The sequence below is a fragment of the Rutilus rutilus genome, assembly GCF_951802725.1.
Source record: "Rutilus rutilus genome assembly, chromosome: 10".
Taxonomy (NCBI): domain Eukaryota; kingdom Metazoa; phylum Chordata; class Actinopteri; order Cypriniformes; family Leuciscidae; genus Rutilus; species Rutilus rutilus.
In genome coordinates, this window is record NC_140215.1 from 5,029,692 (window position 1) to 5,055,188 (window position 25,497).

General features: G+C 38.6%; 2 protein-coding genes across 2 annotated transcripts in view; one reads left to right on the forward strand and one right to left on the reverse strand.

The window, feature by feature from the left end:
• lrp2a (low density lipoprotein receptor-related protein 2a) overlaps positions 1-8,136 on the reverse strand; it is a 108,880-nt gene extending 100,744 nt beyond the window's left edge. The window contains exon 1 of the mRNA XM_084421580.1: positions 8,019-8,136. Within this exon, the coding sequence (XP_084277706.1) occupies positions 8,019-8,115 (97 nt within the window). The 5' untranslated portion in view covers positions 8,116-8,136. The remainder of the gene's footprint in view (positions 1-8,018) is intronic.
• Positions 8,137-10,709: 2,573 nt separating this feature from the next.
• Positions 10,710-17,581, forward strand: LOC311298560 (coiled-coil domain-containing protein 89). Its single transcript, XM_084421584.1, has 7 exons — positions 10,710-10,790; positions 13,057-13,529; positions 14,446-14,576; positions 15,937-16,073; positions 16,157-16,233; positions 16,639-16,738; positions 16,821-17,581. The coding sequence occupies exons 1-7, from the start codon at positions 10,731-10,733 to the stop codon at positions 16,905-16,907; spliced, it is 1,065 nt and encodes a 354-aa protein (XP_084277710.1). The 5' UTR covers positions 10,710-10,730; the 3' UTR covers positions 16,908-17,581.
• The last annotated feature ends 7,916 nt before the right edge of the window (positions 17,582-25,497 follow it).

Here is a 25,497-nt window from a genome sequence, read left to right on the forward strand (position 1 = left end):
CAGCATGTTTGAGCTTCAGCAAGAACCAATGAGGTTCATTCTCGCGTTACGCAGCACGTTTGAGCTTCAGCAGGAACCAATGAGGTTCATTCTCGCGTTACGCATCACGTTTGAGTTTCAGCAAGAACCAATGAGGTTCATTCTCGTGTTACGCATCATGTTTGAGCTTCAGCAAGAACCAATGAGGTTCATTCTCGCGTTACGCATCACGTTTGAGTTTCAGCAAGAACCAATGAGGTTCATTCTCGTGTTACGCATCACGTTTGAGTTTCAGCAAGAACCAATGAGGTTCATTCTCGTGTTACGCATCACGTTTGAGTTTCAGCAAGAACCAATGAGGTTCATTCTCGCGTTACGCAGCATGTTTGAGCTTCAGCAAGAACCAATGAGGTTCATTCTCGCGTTACGCAGCATGTTTGAGCTTCAGCAAGAACCAATGAGGTTCATTCTCGTGTTACGCATCATGTTTGAGCTTCAGCAAGAACCAATGAGGTTCATTCTCGCGTTACGCATCACGTTTGAGTTTCAGCAAGAACCAATGAGGTTCATTCTCGTGTTACGCATCATGTTTGAGCTTCAGCAGGAACCAATGAGGTTCATTCTCATGTTACGCATCACGTTTGAGTTTCAGCAAGAACCAATGAGGTTCATTCTCGTGTTACGCATCACGTTTGAGTTTCAGCAAGAACCAATGAGGTTCATTCTCGTGTTACGCATCACGTTTGAGTTTCAGCAAGAACCAATGAGGTTCATTCTCGTGTTACGCATCACGTTTGAGTTTCAGCAAGAACCAATGAGGTTCATTCTCGTGTTACGCATCACGTTTGAGTTTCAGCAAGAACCAATGAGGTTCATTCTCGTGTTACGCATCACGTTTGAGTTTCAGCAAGAACCAATGAGGTTCATTCTCGTGTTACGCATCACGTTTGAGTTTCAGCAAGAACCAATGAGGTTCATTCTCGTGTTACGCATCACGTTTGAGCTTCAGCAGGAACCAATGAGGTTCATTCTCGTGTTACGCATCACGTTTGAGTTTCAGCAAGAACCAATGAGGTTCATTCTCGTGTTACGCATCACGTTTGAGCTTCAGCAAGAACCAATGAGGTTCATTCTCGTGTTACGCATCACGTTTGAGCTTCAGCAGGAACCAATGAGGTTCATTCTCGTGTTACGCATCACGTTTGAGTTTCAGCAAGAACCAATGAGGTTCATTCTCGTGTTACGCATCACGTTTGAGCTTCAGCAGGAACCAATGAGGTTCATTCTCGTGTTACGCATCACGTTTGAGTTTCAGCAAGAACCAATGAGGTTCATTCTCGTGTTACGCATCATGTTTGAGCTTCAGCAGGAACCAATGAGGTTTGTTCTCTCATGCGTCAAGCATGGTCGGTTTCAGCTTCTGTTTATGTTTGCTGATCAATGTTAATATGTGGATAAAATACTAAATTAAATCTATTCATCAAATAAAGCAATAGTGTCACTTCAGAAATTTTAGACTAAACCGCTCAATTCATATGAATGCGTTTTACGGTTTCTCTATGAACTTTTTGAAGCGTCAGAGTGTCAGTTGCGTAGCTGTCAATGGAGGGTCAGAAATCTCTCAGATTTGATCAAAAAGATCTTCATTTGTGTTTCGAAGATGAACGAAAGTCTTACGGGTTTTGAACGACATGAGGGTGAGTAATTAATGAAAATGAATTTTCATTTTTCATTTTTGGGTGAATTAAACGAAAAGAAAAAGACAAAATGAATAAACAAAACTTTAACTAAAATTAATATTAAAACAAAATATACAAATAAAATCTAAATCCAAAATACTAAAAACTATAATAGTATGTTAGTGATTTTCTCTCTCAGATGAATTGTTTTCTCTCATTTTAACATTATGAATCAGCTATACATTAGCCAAACAGCTTTTAACAACCTTTGCCAAGAGCCGAAACCAATCCGCCGACAGCATCGTAAATAAAGCCTGCGTTTCCTGACAGTATCAGCAACTGGGAAAACCGACAGGTAAAGTGAACAGCGGCAGGCCTATCCTATTCCTGCACTCAACAAAACCAAGCATTTAGCCCCGTAATTTCCTGGGGTGTCTTTAAAAGGGTTTTATTTGGACGTCTTAACTAAGATCGCACGAATGACAACAGTTATGCGATTGTCCCCGGCTGGCCATTGTGAGGAGAGCCGGCTTGTATTATGCAAATGCCGTCCTCCTGTTGATGGGTCTGAGCTTGTTTTTCCTTCCTTCATTAATGTCTTTGCTTACCCTGTTTTGTTCCGTTTTCTGTTTCCTTTTTTGCCCCCCTCCATCCCCGTCTCCTCTCTGGGCATGTCTTTTCTAATTAGCCAACTTAAACCCTCAGCAGGCAAGAATCCCCAAAACTATCTGAGGAGAAAAACAAGGACGCGCCAACGTCAGGCCACAAAGAGAGTGCGGTGGAGGAATTTTCATTAGAATGAAGCCTCCCAAAGGCTTAGACCCCACTGTGAGACCACAATGGCACAATGGCCTGGCTGGCGGGACTGCAGCCCCATAACTGAAAGTGTCAGCACGCCAAAAGGGCCGATGGAGACGGATAGCAGAATGGGGGAATACAGTAGAGCTTCCTGCGAGAAAGAAAGCCGAAAAGAGGCCCCCGGAGCCCATCCTCCTCCATTCTGCCATCCCTCTTTCCTTTAAAAAAACTAAAGGCACTTGCCAGCCACTAGCCCCCCAAAACATCTCTTTCCAGTCCCGCGGGGGCCATGGGAGAGGTGCCGCTTCTTTCATCAATGCCGCCTTGTTTTGGGGGGCGGCTGGAGTGAATGCCTGCGCAGGAATGGCTGGCAAAGCCCAGTGCCAAGGCTGGCCGGCCATACCGTGGAGCAGAGTGCCGCAGCCCGTTTCATATGGAAATGGACGACGCTGAACGCAGTCAATTGCTTTACAACTGACTTTGGCTCGCAATCGTAGAGAAAGGACCTACTGGTTCGCGAAGGCGGCTTGGCATCGGCCGCAAGTGGAAAGGAGGCAAACATTGAGTCGGAGGAGAGCCTATTAAACCAGTCAGATCAGCACCGCTGACTCCCGTTAGAAACTTTACCATGAATTAGCTGTATGTGAGACCGAAATATCATCCAAATCAATTGCACATTTTGAAATAATCAGCGCTGGCGGATAACTGTGCCCGACTGGCAATTCCACCAAATGTGTTCGTTCCGAAATCTACAGGCAAATCATGTCGTAGTGTAAAAGAAAAATAGCATGCATTTTTACAGCATTTATTCATTGAATCTATAAATATACTTTTCGTTGTTCGTTAATAGATGGATTGGCAAATGCAGAAATTAACATTAACCTAGATTAATAAATGCTGTAAAAGTATTGTGCATTTAGCAGGGTTATTAATGTAATAGTTAACTAAAACTAAAAGCATAAAGCATACTTGAAATAAAATAAAACATGCAGTGAAAAAAAAAGAAAGAAAAGTATTTTATTTTAGGTTGTTGCCCAGGCAACTTTTATCATTTAGTTGAAGAAGATGAAGTACTAAAATAACTAAAACTAAATAAACTAAATCTAAGAACAAAAACAAAAAAATAAATACAAAAAAAAAATGGACACTGAACAAAATTACTAAAACGTTAACTAAAATTAAAATCGTATTCAAAATATGAACAGCTATAACAGTATCTTGATGATACTAAAACACCACTTCATTTAGCCTGCAATTCTTAATACATTAACTAATGTTAACAAATAACTTATTTTTTAGCTTATTTTTAACTTTAGATTTTTAACCATATATCACCATTTACTTTATTGGAACACAACATGAGCTGTTTTGAAAGACAGTGGGGTCCAAAACAACATTATTATTATTTTTATTTTAACTTTTTTTGAAGCATTGGAAAAAATTACTACAATGTTTTTGTAAAAGTTGGCTGGTTATAGCCACTGCCACTGGTAAACCAGCTGTTTTGATGATCCAATGATTGTTAATAGTTTAAAGAATGCTTGTGTGAACAATGGATGTGCATCCTGAAAAAGGATGTGTCACGCCGAAACACATTGATCAACACTTTTAATGTTTTAATGATTTAGCCCAGTTTAGCCTTTGTATGCCTAATCACGTGAGTGCCTTGGAAATGTTGTTGTTTCATCTGATTTTCACCTCTTATGTATTTAATGAGCACCACCAATGCATGTACAGCCCTGAAGCACACCCAGTTTGAATTTCATTGCATGAGCAAAAAACACTATGACATTTTTTTTAAATATCCTCTTTTGCACTGTTCACAGAAGAAAGAAAACCATACAAGTTTGAAACGACATGAGGATGAGTAAATGATCACAGGCTCATCATTTCTGGGTATCTCTTTTAAGATTTGCAATGCACTCAGTCTCATGCAGTCAAACGCCAACACCAACACACAGGCGTCTCGTCTTTCTGATGGCAGTGACTAATACGGCCACTGAGGGTGCTGTTTACTCTGAGAGGATTAGAAGTCTTCATTAGTGCCAACTGTGTTAACTTCTGTTCCTGTTTCTAATACAGCAGCCCTGTTGCTCAAGGACTTACACCGGAAAGGCCCAGACGCATGTGTGAGGTTTAAGGAGCACGTGCATAACAGGAAAAATGGGATTGCGGTATTTTCTCACTGTTCAAAATGCAGACGTAATCACTGTTTGTTTAGCTTGTTCACACATTCCTATAATAACCTATACACGCAGAAATGATCACCACCAAACATGCATCAAGAGGACGTGCCATTCTTTCTAGAACAATCAACAAAGACAATTTAAAAGCCGTGCTTACTTAGAAGACACATTTTAACAACCGTAGCTGTAAACTTTAAGTATGTTTTAAGTTACATCTCATCAAGCAATAGCCGTCATTTCACAGTCTAGGTTAACTATAGACCCGATTTAGTCCGGCTATGAGCAGCCCACTTCTAGCCAAAATAACCTTGAATTTGGTTACATGTTGTTTTGGGGAAAATAACTCGCGAGATGTTTGATATTCCATCATGTAAGCAAAGTCAACAGTGATTACAAGGTGTTTGGTTTTATTTCTTTGTCATGTTCTATGCGTGTCTATTCTTGGGCTATGGTTCAGACGTCTATTAAATTTTCACTGACTGCCCAAATTTTGCCTAGACGCCATCACTGTGTTTGGACGGCTATTACATGTCGGCAAAATTGCTTTAAACAAGAAGAACCAGCTTATGTGACTTACGTTTTCAGAGTTGCAACAGTTACAGCCCACTTTTTAAGCAGCCTTCGATCTATACGTTTTCCATTCAATTGCTTCATAAGGATTTCAAAACATTCCTCGGTAAAAAGTTCTAACTCTTGAACCAAACCAACCAGCTCTGAGATGAATTACAAAAAGTACATTTAATGTAAAGCAAAAAATATTTGAAAATCTACTTATCTCATGCAGAATTGCAAATGAAGTTATAAACTATGGTATAAAACACATAATAGTCGAGTCAAGTCAAATTTATTTGCACAGCACTTTTTTAACAATTGTTTTAAAGCTGTTTTCAGAAAATGTTTTCACGCCTTAGTCACATTTAGCAGATGAGCTTGACGATAATATAGGCTAGTTTACATTTTGCAACAGTATTATTATATTATCTAGCGGTAATGAGTATTACTGGCTAATTAGTGCGGATAAAATACAATGTGTGATAATATAGTTGACATTCTGCAACGATATAAACAATCAAGCAGCCAGGATTTGCAATAGTATCTACCAGTTTACATGAGTGTACTGTATGTATGCAAATAAATTTGGATACACTTATATACAGTATATATATACAGCTTTCCGATTATATAGTTACATTTTGCGACGATATAGACAATCACTAAGTCAAGATTTGCTATAGTATTGCTTTATGTGAGTATACCGTATGTGTGCGGATAAAGTAGGATATATATATTTATATATCCAACTGTAAATATAGACCTGTGTGATAATTTAGTTAACATTTTGCGCCGATATAAGCAATCACACGGCCAATATTTGCTATATAGTTAATATTACTTTATGCGAGTACACTGTATGTTCGCAGATAAAGTTGTAGGCCTACTATATATACAACTTTAAATAAATTGCCAGGTGATAATATAGTTTACATTCGGCAACGATATAAAATATGTGGGTTTATTGCAGAATAATTAAAAATAGGAGTAGTTTAAAAGTATTTAAAGACATTTAAAGATTTCTCTTTGGAAGCTGTGAATGGGATTTTTTAGTTCTTGAAACTACTGTTGCGGTTTATAAATATAGTCCAATACAAAAGTGATGCACTTTAAAGCTTGCTGACAGTCAGGTTCAGATAAGGTCCTCTCTGTCCAGCATCAAACTGATTTCCTCTCTCGAAATCCTGTTACAGGTCATTCATGAGGCCCCTCACTGGTTCACGTCTGATTCAGCCTATTGAATGAGATATCATTGTTCGCTGATCTTTGGCATGACACTGGTGAATGTGACACTCAGAGAACTTGTCCTATTAATCATTGCAATCCAAAGATGGCTAATACGTGACTAATGATAGTAGCTTTTGAAAAAACAAGTTATGAATCGCCATCATCATCACATTCGCAGGCAATGAGTAACGCACGGCTGTAAATAATAATTTATACAGAACGGTTTCACAAGTTGGTTAATAAACACCATGCAATGAGGTGTCAAAAAAAAAACGTTTAAATTGTGCCAACTCAAGGCTTTTTTTGAAAGAAGTCCAAGTTTAAAATAAAATGCATCATGTTAAACAAGGCAATAAGTAACTACCTTTTTAAGACCTTTGACCCCTGGGTCTGAAACTGAGAGCCCGAGGAACCAACAGGAAGTGAAGCTCAGCGGATTAGAGAAAGTAACCTGTCCCCCTCCATCGAGACCCTTTTGGTCATTTCCTCCGAAACACATGCTGAATAAAGCTGGATTACAGGAACTCATTCCTGGCTCGCATTTCTGAGGAGATCAATCAAGGCTATGGCCACAAATTTAAGCCTGATTCATAGCAGTATGAATTCCCAAAAGACTGTGTGAGAAAATGCGATTTTGACACCTCGAGGTCACAATAAATTGAATTCAATCATCTGGTTTTAATGCAGCTCTACTTTTTTTGAATGCAAACATCCTAATTCTCCCTATTGACGAAATTGGCAACCGAACACAGACAATCTACAGTGATTTAGGCTCGATGAAGTCATCCTAAGCTAATTTTCACTACAGAGTGTTGAAGCAAGCAATGGTCATCTTGAGCGGCAGCTGCAGAGTAATTAGTTGCTTGATTCACATAAGAAGCTTACATACGAAGGGTTGGGCAAAAAGAAAGCAGATTACAATCCGAGAAGCTCTAGCCATGCAACCACACATTTGCACCAGAGGAACCTGTTGGGCTGTCAACTGATTAACCAACTGCAATGCAGCAAAATGCACGGCTCAAACTCCACGTCCCCTCCACTGCAGACTGTTTAAGTCTTTAAGAAACAGGCCCGAGCGCTGAAATGTGTGTGAATTTGCTTTGTACCAGCAGCTTGGGGTCTGCTAGAGATTGTCTTCAAGTCACATGCTCGTCTCTGTTACCTAGCAACGCCAAAGCCCATGCAAAAGTTCTAAGAGAACCTCAAATCTGTCTGAGGGAGGCTTTGTGCGACAATTCCATTTGGAACTATAAAAAAAAAAAAAAAGAATGTACACTTCTGTCACGTATAGTGTTTGTTTTCACGATTCTGACTTTGCTTTGAGCGAAAAGCCGTTCATTCTAGTATGCATAAATAACAATGCCGTTAGACAACACCGTTATTCCCAGGAATAAATAAGCGATTGTTTATTTTCTAACATGCAGTGAGAATCTAATTGCACATTTCCCCACTTGTAGGACAATTAAACCAGAACGAACACTTGTGATATTATTCGGAGTAACTTGCCCGTTATGTCTATTGTTAGAAAGGATATACGCACTAAATCATATCTAAAACAAATATGATACGAGACAAGTTAATAAAAGTAACAACGTACCTTGGCAATCGCAATGAAGAGCACATAAAGTTATAATGAGGAGTAGTTGTAGGTGCATCGTGACGCACGGTCCCGGCTGGTGTGTCCAGCCCCTCATTGAAGCCGGACAGATGGAGCTCTTGGGACTGAGATGCAGTGAAGTGGCTCTTACTCACTTGTCCCGGGCTGATGAAAAAGGGCGTGCACATGACGCTCGCTCCCCCTCAGCTCGACCCACAGGATCAAATCCTTCACTGGCTCCCAGCAACCTGTTGAGCTCATTGACGAGCCTACATAATGTGTGGATTGCGAAACAGTCACAGTATGAGAAATATGTGGGTTCATTGACAAATAAAGCTTCATAAAGGTGTTTCTTTCTGGAAAAACTGATGCAATGCATATTTTTGAGTCATGAACAATGTGTTTAAACACTTTTTTTTACTGTTTTTATGTCAGGCGGTACAACCTGTTACAGTGTAATTATAGTTAAGTACTGAGAAATATTAATTAACTACATGTAGGCTACTTACTATGGGTTAGGGTAGGATTGGAGTTTGGTTTAGGGTTAGTTGCATGTAATTATGGCTAATTTATAGTTATTACTATAGTAAAAACATGTAACGTGCGTAACAATTAGTTAAATAAATAATAACAAACTCGCGCATTAACACAACACGCATGCGCACGTGTTCACGAGAGCACAGCGACGCATGCGTGTTACGTGGACGCGTGTTGGAGATTAATATTTTGTATATAAAGTGGTAAATAATAATAATAATTATATTATAAGTGTACCCCAAACAAAGCACTCGCGTCGCTTCATAAAACTGAAGTTAAACCAGTGGAGTCACAAGGATTACTTTAATGATGTCTTTCTGGGTCTTGAAAGTGGTAGTTGCATGGCTATCTAGCAGTCAATGAAGGGACATAAATCTCATTAAAAATACCATCATTTGTGTTCTGAAGATGAATGTCTTACAGGTTTGGAACGACATGAGGGTGAGTAATTAAGCTGGTGATCAGCCACCTAATGACCAGCTTGCAACAGTTAATGACGTGCTTAAACCAGTTAGAAAACTAACTATGTTACAAAAGACAGCTACCATCTTAACCTGGATTCTCCAGAAGGGATAACAGGCATCAACCAACATTGGACATTAAAAAGAAGAAGAAGTGGTCTACCACTTCTTTAACCTGACAATTCAATTTAGCTTTAATAATTAGAACAAGTTAACTTTGTTTTAATTCGTGCTACTAATATGTATTACTGCAACAGGATGAATTATTATTAATTATAATAATGCATAACCCCAAGACTGAGCGCAAGTTCATGTTTTCAATAGGATGAGTAGGTCATTTCAGCTTTGTAGCCAAGACTAAAATAATGCAGAACACTGTTTTAAATGTGTTACTTGAGGTCAGCAGGTTTCTATAGGGAGTCACTCAGTCAAGTCAAAGATCTCATGCTTGGCTAATAAGTGATTCTTTTGCGCCAAAGCTAAAGTAGTTGCAGATTTGGTGTATGAAAGTGAGTCTTTTATGTGCAAAACTTTTAATGTGATTCTCACTTTAAAATTAACAAGCTCACGCTGAGAAAAAAACACACACAAAAAAAACACACATTGTAAACCAGCCTAAGATGTTTTGAAGATCTTAGCTGGCCCTCAGTGTGACCATTAATGGTGCTCAAAACCACTATAAAAACCAACCAAAAGAACAGCCAGGGAGACCAACCAGATCCAGCAAACCAGTTTGAGCTTTTCCAGCTAGACCTGAAGGACATAACTTAAAGCTAATCAAAAAAAAAAAAAAAAAAATCATTCTTTAAAAATAATTCATTGTTATTTACCCTTCTTATTAACCTAAAGCAAAAGTGTAAAACAAAAAATCGGTTACACTTTATTTTAAGGTGTTCCTTGTAATTATAGCCTATATTTAAATACTGAGAAATATTAATTAAAGGGATACTCCACTTTAAAATGACCTATACTCACCCTCATGTTGTTTCTATCCTTTATGAATTTCTTTTTTCTGCTGAACAGAAAGGAAGATATTTAGAAGAATATCAGTAACCAGACAGTTTCTGGTCTCACTGACTTCCATAGTATATATTTTTTCCTACTATGGAAGTCAATGAGACCAGAAACTGTCTGGTTACTGACATTCTTCATTTTTAAAGTGGAGTATCCCTTTAACAACATATACTTACAATGGGGTTAGGGTAGGATTATGGTTTTGGTAGTGGGTTAGTTGCATGTAATCATACATAATTTACTGTTATTACTATGGTAAGTACATGTAACATATGTAACAAGGACACTAAAATAATGTGTTACCAACAATTCTAACCGCACCAATCGAACCAGTATACACTTTAAAGAAGAGTCATGGCGACATCTAGTGCTAATACTCGAGCACTACACCTGCATTTATTTATTTTTTGCTTAACCTGAGGGGGAAAACACAAAATAGACATTTCTGGATCAACAGTGCGTGTCATACATGTAAGTCGAATTTTAAAATACTGAATTACATTCTCAAATTCAAAAGAGGAAAAGCACGCGAAATAATCGCGACAGAATTTGACTGTTGCTAGGGGCAACCGGCGAAACTTTGTACAGCCACCAACCGTCGGATTGCTGCGGCTCATTGCGGTTGAGACGCCTTTGTGAAGAAACCAGATTTTTTTTTTCATCTTCTTCTTCTGCAACACACAACCTTGAAAGATTCAACATGACATCTCCTCGGAAAATCCAAATAGACCTTAAAACGATGATCATAGACACTAAACAGGTACGTTTGAGAGCGCGTGACGTTCATACAAAACAGTTTAACGTTACGCCCATTTCAGCAACTGACACTCATTATCTCTGTTTATGATCGATTAGCGACTGTTTTGATTTTGTATTTGTGATAAAATCGTAGCTTGAAACATAATTCTCTCAAGCAATAACAAAGCAACTGGTGGTGCATTTCATTGCGGAACGATGTCGTATTTTGTAATTTAGATTTTACGTCATTTTTTTTAATTATTATTATTAATAATAATTATGATAATGACTTGAATTTAAGGTTTTGTTTCATAATATCTGAGTCGTCATACTCAACTTGCAGTTTGTGAGCTTTTAAAAACAGTAGTCGCCAGTAGGGAAAACATATGGGGCTAGTTGTCACATTTTTTACCCCAGTGAATATTTTTCATGGGTTTATATTTTTCCCCTCGATTCAGTTTCGGGGGGACACACACATTGAAGACTTGCAAGATTTCCAGAGATATTACTCGAGGCGAAAAAAACCCCAGTTCATATAACAAACATTGACCTTTTGTGATAAAATGCCTTAGTGGCGTCACAAAAAGAAATTTGCATAATGCATAGCCTAATGCAAGCAGAAATGTATAGTGTAACTTACAAACATACCAAACTGTTGTTTTGGCTAATAAATATTATACTGTAAAATAATATTGAAATATTTAAAACACGTGACAACTTGCCCCAACAACCTGTCATTTAAAATCTTGCCATCATAGCCTAGCTATTTGACTCTTGCTTGCCTTGTGTATTCCAGTGTGGTTTTATTGTGTTCAATGAAACCAGGTGATAAACTCAGTTCACTGGTGCTTTTTGAAGCTTCGAAACCTTTGTGAATCTTTTGTTTCGAAACAGTGATTCGGAGCTCGTGTCAAACTGCCCGAGTCACGTGATTTCAGTAAACAAGGCTTCGTGACGTCATAACTGTTTAGACATTTCAGTGGCTCGCCGCTAGGAGCGATTAGCCACATTTGTATAATAAAAAGGAAGAATTTTAGTTAATAGTCTGTTATTGGCCTGAAGCTCTCCATAAAAAAACAAGACTATTTAATAACAACAATTTAATAAAATAACACATATTATACCGAAACTTCATATGTAATGGTATTAGATTATTTGTTAATTGCATTTAATAGATTACACTTTCAATAAAACATTTGCAATTGGTTTATGAAATGTTAGGGCCGAGTGTTCGATGCATTTACACCGTTCTGACCAGCAGGCGTCACCAGCGCGTCAAACTGATCCGTTTCTCCCATCTCTGCAGGTCACAAGAAAGGAGGGAATTTTATTTTCCCTATTAAAAATAATAATAATAATAAAAAATAAGGGTATACATCAAAAATAAAAACATCTTATAAAATAAGAGGTCCCCTGCTGAACAATTACTAGGCTAAATAAAAAAAAGAACATTTAAAAAACAAAACAACATTCGGTAATGAAACCTAAACAAAGACAAACCACAGAATAACACCCATAGTTATTAAATTAGCACACAACTGTGTCAATAGCAACACTAATAAACAAATTAATCATCAAACTATAGCAAAGAGATGTGAACAGTTCTGTGTGACCCTCCTTCCTGACTGACTGACTGATTCACTAACACACAGATATGTTTCACTGACTCACAGATATGATTCACTGACTCACAGATATGATTCACTGACTCACAGATATGATTCACTGACACACAGATATGATTCACTGACTCACAGATATGATTCACTGACTCAGATATGATTCACTGACCCACAGATATGATTCACTGACTCACAGATATGATTCACTGACTCAGATATGATTCACTGACACACAGATATGATTCACTGACTCACAGATATGATTCACTGACTCACAGATATGATTCACTGACACACAGATATGATTCACTGACACACAGATATGATTCACAGATATGATTCACTGACACACAGATATGATTTACTGCTGGAGTGGCAGAAAGGTGGATCCACAATGGGTACTTCTCATTTCTAATTTGTGCATCCTCGTCTCCTTTCCTCGCTTCCTGTCCTCGTGTCTCAACTCCATCCCCTCCTAGGATGCGAGGGAAGGCTGCAAGGAAAGAAAGGAGGAGCGAGGAAACGAGGAAGCTTCAATTTGAGTATTGAGAAGCACCCCATTTTCCCTTTGTACCTGGAAACACATACATGGAAAATACTTCAGTCACTTTCCTAATACCAGAGCTTAATATATGGGTGAACTAACCCTTTAATCTTTCCTATAAGGATATGGACGATGTGCACCAAGCCCTGGAAAAACTCCGAAGTCTCTCCCAGGAAGAGAGGACAGAGGCAGAAGTGCTGCGTTCAAGAATCGACGAGCAGTCCACTCTCATCTGCATCCTGAAACAGAGAGCAGACGAGATGCTCCTGCGCTGTCAGGCTCTGGAGAAGATCAACACAGAGCTGGAGAACCTGAGAGCCAACGTGCAGGTGGAGCTGGAGAACGAGAGGAAGAAATCTGCACTGCTGGAGCAGAGATTCATGCAACTGGCCTCCAACCACAGAGAGCTCATCAACTTCATGAACGAGTACAAAAGTCAGAATGACGAGCTGAAGAAAGAGAATGAGAGAGTCAGAAAGGAAAATGAAACGCTTTTCAGCGAGCAAGTGCAAGAAAAAGAGGGGACGATCCTCAAACTGACCCAAGAGCTCAAGGACTTGGCAGAGCAACATAAGATACTAGAGACGGAGTACCAGTAAGAAATTGTTCACAAATCTGTTTTGAAAGTAAAAACCTCATTGGTCATTTTCTCCATAGAGAAACAAACACAAATAGATTTTTAACGATAACTTCACTATAAAAAGGCCTTTCACAAAGTCTTGATTTTAATTTTGACGTCTATGTTTTCATGCTTGAATGTTCAAAATAACATTTTCACACATTTTACATTATCGCAGATCCTCTCTTCCAAGTCTGTCATTAACACTCTGTTTAGTTCCTGTCTCTATGAAGCCCCTCCTTCTTAACAGCACAATGTGCTCTGATTAGTCAGCTGAATCAGTGTGTCGTGATTGGTCAAGCGCTTAGAGCGTGTTTGAGAAATGTCACGACCCTTACCATAACCATGAGTTTCAACAAACTACTAACTAACTCAACCAAGCCTCGCCCCTGTTTTGCGTATGCATTGGGCGGGAATTATTTAAATGAGGAATATTGTAACGTGTTCGTTCCCGGAAGAAAACTCAAGACTACAATGGAGGCGTTTCAGAGAGTTAAGAAACAGTGCGCACTACTGATATAGTGACTTCGAAAAAAATTTCATGCTCAAACAGCAAGAATGCACACTAAAGAAAGTTGAAAATGTGAAAAAGCATAATAGGACCTCTTTAAAAAAATGTATTGCTAAATAACTGGTAAAATTACACTAACATAGATATTCATAAAAACTTCTCTAACATAGATATTCATAATCCTAAAGAGAGATCCACCTTTGTCTTGTTTAAAAATGTGCTTATACTCATGCTTCTTAGTACAATTTATTGATTCCTTTCTTTTTTTTTTATGCATATGGAGAAATGAATGGGAAATATACTTCCAGAACTGTGGCCGCTGAAAAAGTGGACTATCATTGTTTACTTTACATTCGTCAGTAATCTTTATCATCCCAACAGGGAGAAAACGACGGGTTTCCAGATTAAACTGAAAGAACTGATCAACCTCCATCAGATCAAAGAGGCGTCTTTGAAGAACGAACTAAGCGACACACAGAAACAGCTGAAGAACGCTGTGGAGATGTGTGCAGGTACGCATTCAGGGTTTTACCAAAACTAACTATTCTAGTCATAAGAATCACAATTGTAGTTTTTGCAGATCAAAACAAGTCAAATGACATTTAAAATGGTGGTTCTCAACTGGTGGATCACAGCTAGGGTTGCCAACCGTTACATATAATACGGAAGCGTCCCGTATGAAAGCCATACGGAACGCAGTTTGTCCCGTATTTTCAGGCTCTAAATTGAGAATTAATCATTTCTTTGAGACAAATCTTTGTTTGATTTGCGAACATTTCGCGGAAGGCTTTAAGACCCAGCAGAGTCCTCTACCGGCTGTCGCTCCCGATGAGTTGCAGGCATGCAAACTTTGGGCAAAAAAACTATTTGGGGTGCTTTTCCCCATTTTTAAAATGTCACCGTTAGCATAGCTATAAGGAAACAAAGATGGCTAAAGTCAACCAATTTAGCTAACAGACCTAACAATCTCTGTGTAAAAGTAAAATAATGATGCAGTTCTAAAGCCATTTTAACCCCCCTGTAATCTGACTCCAAATCTCAGGTGAAAATTGTCATTTTGACCCATTTTACAAAACTGTAAATTACTAAATTACATCCATCACATGTAGCCTAATATTTTGGCTTTCTTCTTCATTTACATTTGTCTTTCTTCAGAATATATTTTTTAACAAAATCAAACAATTTGAGCCAGGAAAGTGTCTGAAATGTTGTTGATTTTTCCACGAAATAACTCAAATGTGTTTGTCTGAGAACCTTTTATACATCTTTTGTACACATATTTAACTGCAGATGCTGAATGATATGCACTGTGGTACAGTACAAATATTCTGAGTGTCCCTTATTCTGTCCCTTATTTTCCTGTAAAGATTGTCCCTTATTTTCCTTTCCATAAGTTGGCAACCCTAATCACAGCCCAAAAACAGACTGCAGGTCTTTTCTGATAGGCTTGTGGGAAAAATTACAACAAGGTCAAATATTAAAATGCAACTACCGAAATCATGCATAGTTTGTGTAAGAAAACAATTAGGCATATCAACTTCTTATTAAAGAGAAAACATGAGAAATATTTGTTGTTTACATCAAAGATTGTGCATCCAATCAAACTCTACAGTGTTTGGTTTAAATTGATCTAATCAAACAATTAATTCATTTCAGTGTTTGATTTTAAAAACATTTTTGTTCACTTTTATAGGCTAATCAGTTTTGAAACTGTGTTGGGTCGCCTCCTGATGTTAAATGTAAAATGTCCTGAAACAAAATCAGTTGAGAAGCACTAATTTAGATGTGGCCAAAACCTGAGCTTGAACAATTGTCTCTTAACTAGTTCTTACTGGCACACTGTTAAACACCTCACACATTTCTTTCTGACAGAGTTGGATCTCAAACTAAGACAGACAAAGGAAAAAGAATCAATGAGAGAGACAGACACTCAGGAGAGACTGGAGAAACTCATGAAGGAAAAGGATGAGCTAATTGATCTCTCTTTACAGCGGGGAAAAGTTATTCAGGTAAGATTTGACACGAATCATTAGTTACTTCACTGTATGTTTTTAGATTGAGACGTAATGATTTCACTGCAACGTGTTTACAGGACAAGCAAGCTGAAATTGAGGAGCTGGAGAGAAAAAGGCATGAAGCTGAGAAAAGCAGACTAGATGCAGAGAACAGGTATGACTCTCAAAACACATTTTTAATCTGTCTGTAAGATTTTTATTCTTTATCAATGGACTCTTAAGGCCAGGACACACTAATGTCGGTCGACTTAGTTTTTTCTGTGTGTTCCTCACCGCTGGCTCTAGTCAGACGCTGTCTGGGTTTTTTGGGGCCGATTCAGCATGTTGAATCTGTGTCGGTGAGAGAGAGAATTTTGATTGGCTGTTCAGCTTAGAGAACGAGTCAGTGCAAGAGAATAAAAGTTAAAGTGATGAAAGCGAGCAAATAAGTCAAGACGGTACTGACAGAAGGCGGTTATAATTTTACATCATCTTACCTCAGCATTTGAATGCACAAATATTTTCAGAATAACATGAGCATTATTGGCTCAGTTTGTCTTTGTCATGTTTTTTCCATCAGGTTTGAAAAGGAAGCATCAGCCGTGAAGAGCGAGTTAAGGGTGAAGGAACTGCAGGATGCCTTAGAGAGGGCAGAGGACACCTGCAATGAGTTGAAAAAGGTCTGTTAAAAAAAAGCCTGTATGTACATTGGACGTTTTGGTCTAAATGGCATCTCAATGATTTTACATCTCACACTTTTAGGCGTTTGAGGCATTTAAAAAGCACAGCAGTGAAATGCTTGAAAAGGAGAAGGATTTAAACTGCAAACTTCGCCACATGGTCATCTGAGCCATCCATCCCATTTCCAGTGCATTTCTACCATAAAAGTCAGTCATTATAAAGCAAAACTCATTCACTGACAGCTGAGCTGGATCATCACACTTGGATTGGTTGTATGTAATGAACCAGAAGACAAGGATGAAGTGAGATTTTTCTTAAGAGAACGTCTTCCATTAGTAGAGGGTTAGTGTAATGTCCTTCTGTGAGGAAAAAGTGGGTTTGTTGATAGTTTGCAAATAACTTGTTTTGGCTGAACTGTGATTCTATGAAATAAAAAAATAGCATTTTTAAACTTAAACTGTGATTTAATCGCATAGGTTCTTGATGGCAGGGCTGTCGTGATTATTAGAGAATCACCTGAACATGATTATTGGAGAAATCAGTGATCATTGTAAGCTTTGAATTCCAATCAAATATTGCCTTTAAATTTAGGAATTTTAAACAAATTTGGAATGTTTTGAATGGAACTTTAAACTTTTTTTTTTTTTTTTTTAGCTCTCTCCGACCAAGATAATTACATCGTATAATTCGTATCAGATAAGAGTTAGAATGTTCAAAATTAAAGGAAAAGTTCAGCCCAAAAAATTACGTTGTTATAACACAAAAAAATATGGTTACACTTTATTTAGATGCTCCACTTTAGACATTTAACTAAGTAAGGGATAATGTAGAGCGAGGCGGTTGTTATAGCGAATACAACACCGACAGAAGCGTATTGTATTGGGTTGTATTCGCTATAATGGTGCGTTCACACCGGACGCGTTTAGAGCGTCAGGCGCGAGTGATTTCAATGTTAAGTCAATGCAAAGACGCGTTACGCGCGTAAAAAATTCCTGCGGCGCGAATGAGGCGTTTAGGGCGGCGCGGTAGACGCGAATTCGCCTCATTCGCGCGTCAAGTTCGCGCGAATGACGCGAATTGAGCGTCTGGCGCGTTAAGCGCGTTATGCGCGAATGATTTTATTAGTGCTATTTGTGCATTCACGCGTTTGACGCGAATTCGCGTCTGCCGCCCGAGTTGAAAAATCTGAACTTCTGCGTCAATTCGCGCCGCGTTAACCAATCAGGAGCCTGCTTGCATGCTGCTGTCACGTGGTGAAGTGACAGTTTATAATGTTATTTTATGTTTGGCCTAAATAAATTATTTTGTAATATGACTAAAATGCACAATAAAGCAAATAAAAACATAAAACTCGATTTCAATATATGAGAGATACTCATTTTGTATTGAATGCTATTTATTCCATATCTATTTTAGATTATATGAAACATTATTAATCTAATGTAAAGACAACAAACACAATTTAGTGTATAAAAACACACACAGGACAGGTTTCACTTTTGAAGGCTGCAGCTCCATTTATTATCAAAACAAAAATAAATCACAGATTAGGTGCGGGCGAGGGTGAACCTCGCGCCGGGCTGTACAGCGCGGGCTCGTCAGGCAGCGACCACTCGAGGCCGAGGCTTATGCGGCCTACGCTGTCCTCGTCAGCGTCCTCACCTCCTGGAGCAAATTGTGAAACTCCTGAAACCCTCCGGAGGGTTTGGTGGACCCGAGTACAGCGACGATGTCCCCTACGCAGCTGTTTCTGCTCTCCAGAGCGTATACGAGCGGTGATTCTCTCGATTAATGCTAAAGCTAAAAAAGATGGCCGCCAACAGGTTTCGAAACTTTCACCTCTGACGCGCGTGACGCGCGTAAATTTCGCTTCAAACCTTTGATTTTACGCGCGTCAATTTCGCTCTTGACGCGCGAATGCACACAAAGTGGTCAAGCGTATAAATAGACGCGGCAGGCGCGAATTTGACGCGCTAAACGCGTCCGGTGTGAACGCACAGTAACAACCGCCTCGCTCTACATTATCCCGCTTATTACATGGCTACCTACCAAATAAATCAATAATTTGACACAAAATATTGATTTGAAAAGGAGTTTATTGATTTAAAAACGATTGTATTGCTTCCGCTAAAGAAAATAGTCCGTTCCGTCTCTATGGTTAGAATCCTGCGTCCATAGCAACGCTCTGTTTTTCATGGCAACGGTGTGTTATAGAGAGCCTAAGTCCCTCCCCTTCCGGTTGACCACCATGGGACCTTATTTCGGAAAAATATTGTATGGTAGTCAATGGCGAGAGACAACAAATATTTTGATCTCGTTTGAATTGTGCCCTGAATTACACATATGATGTTTGTTAATTTAAAAGATACATTTTAAAGTCAAGAAAGTCGCAGTTTGATGTAAAACTGTTGAGGTATAAGACTGTGAAAATACGTAATTACAAAGACTACAAACCCAAAAGGCGCACATGTGACATCATACCTTTTCTCTCAATGAATGAAGCTAACTTTACTGAAGCTAACGTCTGTCATTTTTTCTATAGTCTTACGTTATAATCGTAACGTTACGCCGTCATTCCTGAGTGTTTTGTACCAGAATACACACATACGAGCAACGGACGGTGACGTACATATAGTGCGAGACGAGAGATGTAGTTCATTGAGCGATTTTCACATAAAACTAAATGTTACTCTTCTGTTTTATGACAAACTGCGACTTTCTTGACTTTCATAATTATCTTTTAAATTGACAAACATCATATGTGTAATTCAGGGCACAGTTCAGACGGAATAAAAAGATAAGTTGTCACTCGCCATTGACTACCATACATATTTTTTCCGAAATAAGGTCCCATGAGCCGGAAGCGGAGGGGCGGGACTTAGGCGCTGGTAAGTCCCGCCCCTTCCGTAAAACCCCGCTGGACCTCAAAGTTGAAAAACCGTCAATGCAAGTGAATGGGAGAAAATAATTATTTTCTGGTCGCGTTTGAATTGTGCCATGAATGTGAACATATGTTGTCTGTGAATTTTTTATATAATCTTTCATGTTACAAGTTTGACAGTATATGGTATGATTCGTCGGCTAGCAGTTGTGGAAAAGACATAACGAGAAAGACTACATGTCGCCTATGTGACGTCACCCCATAAAGTTGACTTACCCGTGGTTTTCACCAACCTCAACGATTTTGTCCTCTCCCTGAAAGAAGGCGGTTAAGTGCACCAAAGACACAGTCATGTTTAGCGGGATCCGTGAGCTAGAGCCGTGTGCTAGTGGTGGTGACGTTTCAAACGCGTCGAAAGCAGCGAAGAGTTGTAGTCCACAAAGTGCTTTCACACAAAGTCTAACCGTATCAAACTTCTACCCGCTAAATTATAGCATTCTTTACACGAAAAGTTCTATAAAAAATTCACAGACAACATTATGTTCACATTCATGGCAAAATTCAAACGGGACCAGAAAATAATTATTTTCTCCCATTCACTTGCATTGACGGTTTTTCAACTTTGAGGTCCAGGGGGATTAGCGGAAGGGGCGGGACTTACCAGCTCTATACTTAACAGTGGTCTGTTATCAAGAAATAACAGACCGCATTCTACATTAGAATTCAACCAAGCCATGTAATACATATAACTAACTTTGCAATTACATGTCAAGTAACTCTCATTAGAGCATTAGTAGACTGTTAGGTTCAGGGTTTGGGTTAGTAGAGAAGTTGACATGTAGTTGCAAAGTTACTTACAGTCAGTATAATGTCTGTTGGGGAGCATCTGAATAAAGCGTTAGCAGATAATAAGCAGACAGTGTACTAATACTCTAATGAGAGTTACTTGACATATAGTTGTCAAGTTACTTATAGTGTTACTTCGAGAATTTCTAAAGTGGGCCATCAATATAAAGTTTATCAAAATAGGTATTTTGGAGAAAAAAAAGTCTATAAAGTAAAAATCATGGACTCCAGTGTTGTTTGGATTCCATCGTCTTCTTCTTTTGTGCTTCTTCAGAAGAAATCTGCGTAATTTCAAGCATTTGGAAAAACTAGAAAAATTAAATCATCATGCCATTTTAATCATCATGCCAGCTCATCTGATGCTCCATCTGTATATGCAATAAATTGAACGGTTCTATATGTAGCCTCATTCCTGAGTAGATAAAACCATTCAACTGTGTAGTAAAAGCTCTCAAGCCATATTGCACTTAGAAGTGTAATGTTCATCTTCCAGTTTCTACCAGCACTTGAAGTCATGCTTTGGTTCACCCTGTATCCCTCCATGAAACAACATATCTTTTGCATTTACAAAGTTTGTCAGCACAGAATGACAGTATTTTGCTAAAGTTTGTCATTTTGACGTGCTCTTTGTAATTTTTAGTGTGGTGATTTTAACGTCATTCCTGAACTAATATGTGAGCAGATAAAAAAGGTAGTTAGCATAATTGTATATGGTCATCTGGTCTGCATCTGTATATATGTTTTAAAACATCTGGATGACTTGTAGATGTTTATCCCTGATAGCATGTTAAGTTAATTAGTAAAATACACTTTAATTGCATCTTGCATTGCATTTAGCGATGAAATATATTTTAGTCCTAAGTTGAGTATATTTAGTCATGAAGCAGAGCCTTTTTTTTCTTCTATGGGGTGTGGACCCAGAGACTAGCTCAGATCTTTAACCTCTAAGGTTAGGTATGCAAGTGGTATGTCCTTATATCATCTGAGTGAGTTTTAATGACTGTGAGGTTGCGGTCAAAATGCTGGATTCCTTCGTGTTCTCGTAACTGCATGTTGCCGTAGTCCGTATCACCATTTCATACATCACAGTCAAGTTGAGGCAAGTTTGTGTCCGTGCCATAACTGACCCAATGTACCCGCCCTTTGCATCTGACCTGGTCAGCGGTTCATAACCCCAATGCCATGACAATCTTTTTCCTCAGAAGTGCTGTGAATATTGGAATTGCCTTAAATGGGAATCACTGGAATGGTGTGAATGACCCTGTTTCTGTGACCTCTTGTTTTTTACTGGTTGTAATTCTTTCCAAAAATACTGATGTAGAGAGGACTTGACTGTTAAGATCATTTATTTTAGATGATATGTAAAGCATTTCAAGTATGTATAAAAACTATATGAAAGCACAACTTTTTGTGATTGTTTGTGATCCTCTTTTGTAAGCTATCTCTCCAATCAAGAACATCCCTGCTGGGAAAAAAACAAAAAAAAACACACATCTTAAACTGGCCTAAGCTGGTGTGTGGGTCTTTGTTGGTCTGGTGGCTGGTTTTTAGAGAAGTTTTGAGCACTTTCCAGGCTTGGTCAGGCTGTGAGACCAGCAAACCAGACTGGTTTAAGCCTTTTTTCCAGCAGCGATGTCCAGATCAGATTTTACAACAAAATGATTAAAAAAATCACATATGTAACAATGACTTGAGCATGGTCTGATGCCAGAGTATTCCCAAAACAGATAAAAGGACTGATTATGGTGTAGCAAGGCCCTTTATTTTGCCGTATTGCTTGTTTTTGGGTAAAGTCTATTAGTGGGAAATTATTTTACAAATGTGAAAAAAGTCACAGTAATATCTCACGACGAGTAAACATGAAAGCTGCTACAATATTAAACATTTCTCTTTATATTGTACAAACATATATTGTACAAACTCTTTATATTGCCACTCTTTCAAGCTGTTTTTTAATTAACTTCATCAATTTTAGATCTGCAGAAGTCATAGTAAACATAAGTAAATGTTTACATTTAATACAAAAGTAAACATTTTATACACAAAAAGTACAACTCTCAACTCAATCCGTCCTTGTTCCCACATAATGACTACCTTTAACTGTTGAAGCCACTACTATTTCCAAATTTCCAACTTGTAATTATGAGCTTGACAAAGATGTGATGGTTTTTACTAGTCGGAAACTCATAATTACAGTAATTCTGACTATGGATGCAGCAAAAACACACAAATTGGGTAAAACAAGGAACGTACAAATAATCATTCCAGGACGGGGGGGGGGGGATGTGACAGACCTATAATGGAGCTTGAATTGCACACATGATGACGCCGGACCACCACCTCCTAAATGACTGCCTGAACTTGCATCCCTGGAAAACTCCCACCACAACTGTCTTCTGGCTCCGCCCCCACACCTGAAGCCACGCCCCCAGCAGAAGCACTTTCACCAAGACTCTCACCTGACCAAACGTCAGTCAGTTCATTCCGTCTACAGCTGGAATTTCTAACAATGGAAAGAGCAGTGCAGTTGCTGAGCGCCGCTGCATGCCTTTACATGATTCTGTCATTCTTCAGAGAGAAATGCAAAATTTGTGGTTGAGCTGCACCATTAGGATTGTTTTGGTACTTTTAGTTGTAGAGAATCTTATTTATTTGAGCAACCTCTTCAAATGTTCGCTCATGCACAGTTGAATCATTTTGTGAAACGTTTTAAAGAAACAGATTTTATTGTTCAGATGTTGCAAGTTTGAATTTCATCTCGGGTAATATTCCTTGAAGAAATACAAATAGACAGAAATGAGTCGAAAGCTGACAACAGAGAATAGCTTTTACTGTAGTACAGTATCAGATCATTTGGTCTTGAAAGAACTTGGTGTGAAATATTTGAGGTCATATTGACTTTCCGATGGAGATATTTGTGTCTTTGCAAATCTGAACACGGGTTAAAGGGTTAGTTTACCCAAAAATGAAAATTCTGTCAGTAATTACACACCCTCATGTCGTTCCAACCCCGTAAGACCTTCGTTCATCTTCGGGACACAAATTAAGATATTTTTGATGAAATCTGAGAGCTGTCTAACTGCTTTTGCTAGGTAATTTCATTCTGCCAGCCCAGAAAAGTTAGTAAAGACATCGTTAAAAAAAGTCCAAGTGACTACAGTGGCTCAACCTTAAGTTGAGCAAGCAACGAGAATACTTTTTGTGCGCAAAAACACAAAAATAACGACTTTATTCAACTAGCATTTTCTTCTGTGAGGGCCTCTGACGTGAGTTCACGAGACGCATGCGCGAGAACTGAGAAGATGATGGAGATGGGTCTCGATGTCGTGTTTAAAATGGTTCTAAAGTGTGCATTTCCTGGATGTCCGAATCCTGAGAAACCAACGAGAAAACGTAAAAGTGCCTTACCAATGCCGCAAAATGATACCCAGGTAATCCGCGAGAGCACAAGTTGAATTTGCTCAGCGAGTTACTCTGGTGTCGAATAAAGATGCTCATTAAATAGAGTCTAATCTACCAGTTAGCTCCGCTGGTAGCTAAGCGATAACTTGTTGTGATTGGTCGTAGTGTTATCCAATTGCGTGCAGTGAGATTTTCAAATGCACGCTTGGTGCCGCCCCTCGAGCTGGACGATTTTCATTAGTCGACGCCAGACCATTAATCTTTTAGATTTAGGTCTGGATTTCCAGGCTAGCAAAATGAATGGCTTACCTTTCAAATGATCGTGAGTGTCATCTTCTCAGTTCTCGCGCATGCGTCGTGTTGCTCTCGTGAACTCGCGTCAGAGGCCCACACAGAAGAAAATGAATAGTTGAATAAAGTCCACAATGTGCACAAAAAGTATTCTCATCACTTGATAAACTTAAGGTTGAGCCACTGTAGTCACTTGGACTATTTTAACAACATAGCTGGAACAACATGAGAGTAATTACTGACAGAATTTTCATTTTTGGGTGAACTAACCCTTCAAGATCTCTGAAAATCTTATGTTAGATTCAGTGTTCATTTCGTCAGTAAAATAACAGACGAAAATATTCGTCAACGAAGGTTTGACAACAATAGGTGAGACAAAAAATGCAAATTGTGACAGTAATTATGCTTTAAATAAAACATTTTGACCTGGTTTCACAGACAGGGCTTAGATTAAGCCAGAATTAGGCCTTAGTTCAATTAGGATATTAATATTTCTTAATATTTTAAGATATCTCAGTGCAAGTTACTTTCAGTTAAAACAGCTCAAACATGTATTTTATTAGATCAAGCCAGAATTAGCAAAATCTGGGATTATTTCAAATAATCAAAATGAAGATACACAACAATGTATTACAATAGTGTAGGCTATATTCATTATAATGTTGCTTCAGTTTGTGTTAAATGGTGATGAATGTAATATGTAAAGCGTATGAATATTTTATTTAATTTTGCATGTTTTCATCAACTAATATGTTATTTCCATTGGCTAAAATGAATGAATATGGCATGATTTAACTGATATTTCCATTTAAAAAAAATAGTCTAAAGGGGAACTTTTGAGAAGAAAGAAACTTCTCTTAATTGAATCTCTTTGCAGCTGAGATATGGAAGAGATTTCAGTTGCGATTTCACTTCCATACACTCACATTTTTGTATCATAATCCTTATTGAGAGGGTTAAGTGTGTGGTTTCTGAGACAAAGCATTCCAGAGTGTCAGTCGTACTCTGAGTGTTCATAGCCTGCGGAGTTAGAAACCGAAACCGCAGAGCCTCGGCTTCTTCCACAGTCTGCTCCGGACATGCAAACACTTGTACCATACTTGCACTTGGGTCGCAGGTCACATACGCTCAACAGCCGGGGTCAGAAATGAACTGGGACTTGAGGGTGAAAAGTCCACCAAAAGTGATATAATGCCCCAGATATACTGTGAAGACAATCCTCTTTTTCTCTGACTCAAATTATTGCTCTGTTAGGCTTACTTTATTAGAACATGCGTATTGTTTGGGGTCAGTATGATGTTTTTCTTTTGAAAGAAATTGGTTGCACTTTATTTTACA

What these genes read in the sequence shown, in the direction of transcription:
- LOC311298560 (XM_084421584.1), top strand. Translation starts at nt 10,731, where the DNA reads ATGACATCTCCTCGGAAAATCCAAATAGACCTTAAAACGATGATCATA. An exon ending in ATACTAGAGACGGAGTACCA is followed by an intron (nt 13,530 to 14,445) that starts GTAAGAAATTGT and finishes TCATCCCAACAG; the next exon opens with GGAGAAAACGACGGGTTTCC. An exon ending in CCTGCAATGAGTTGAAAAAG is followed by an intron (nt 16,739 to 16,820) that starts GTCTGTTAAAAA and finishes TCACACTTTTAG; the next exon opens with GCGTTTGAGGCATTTAAAAA.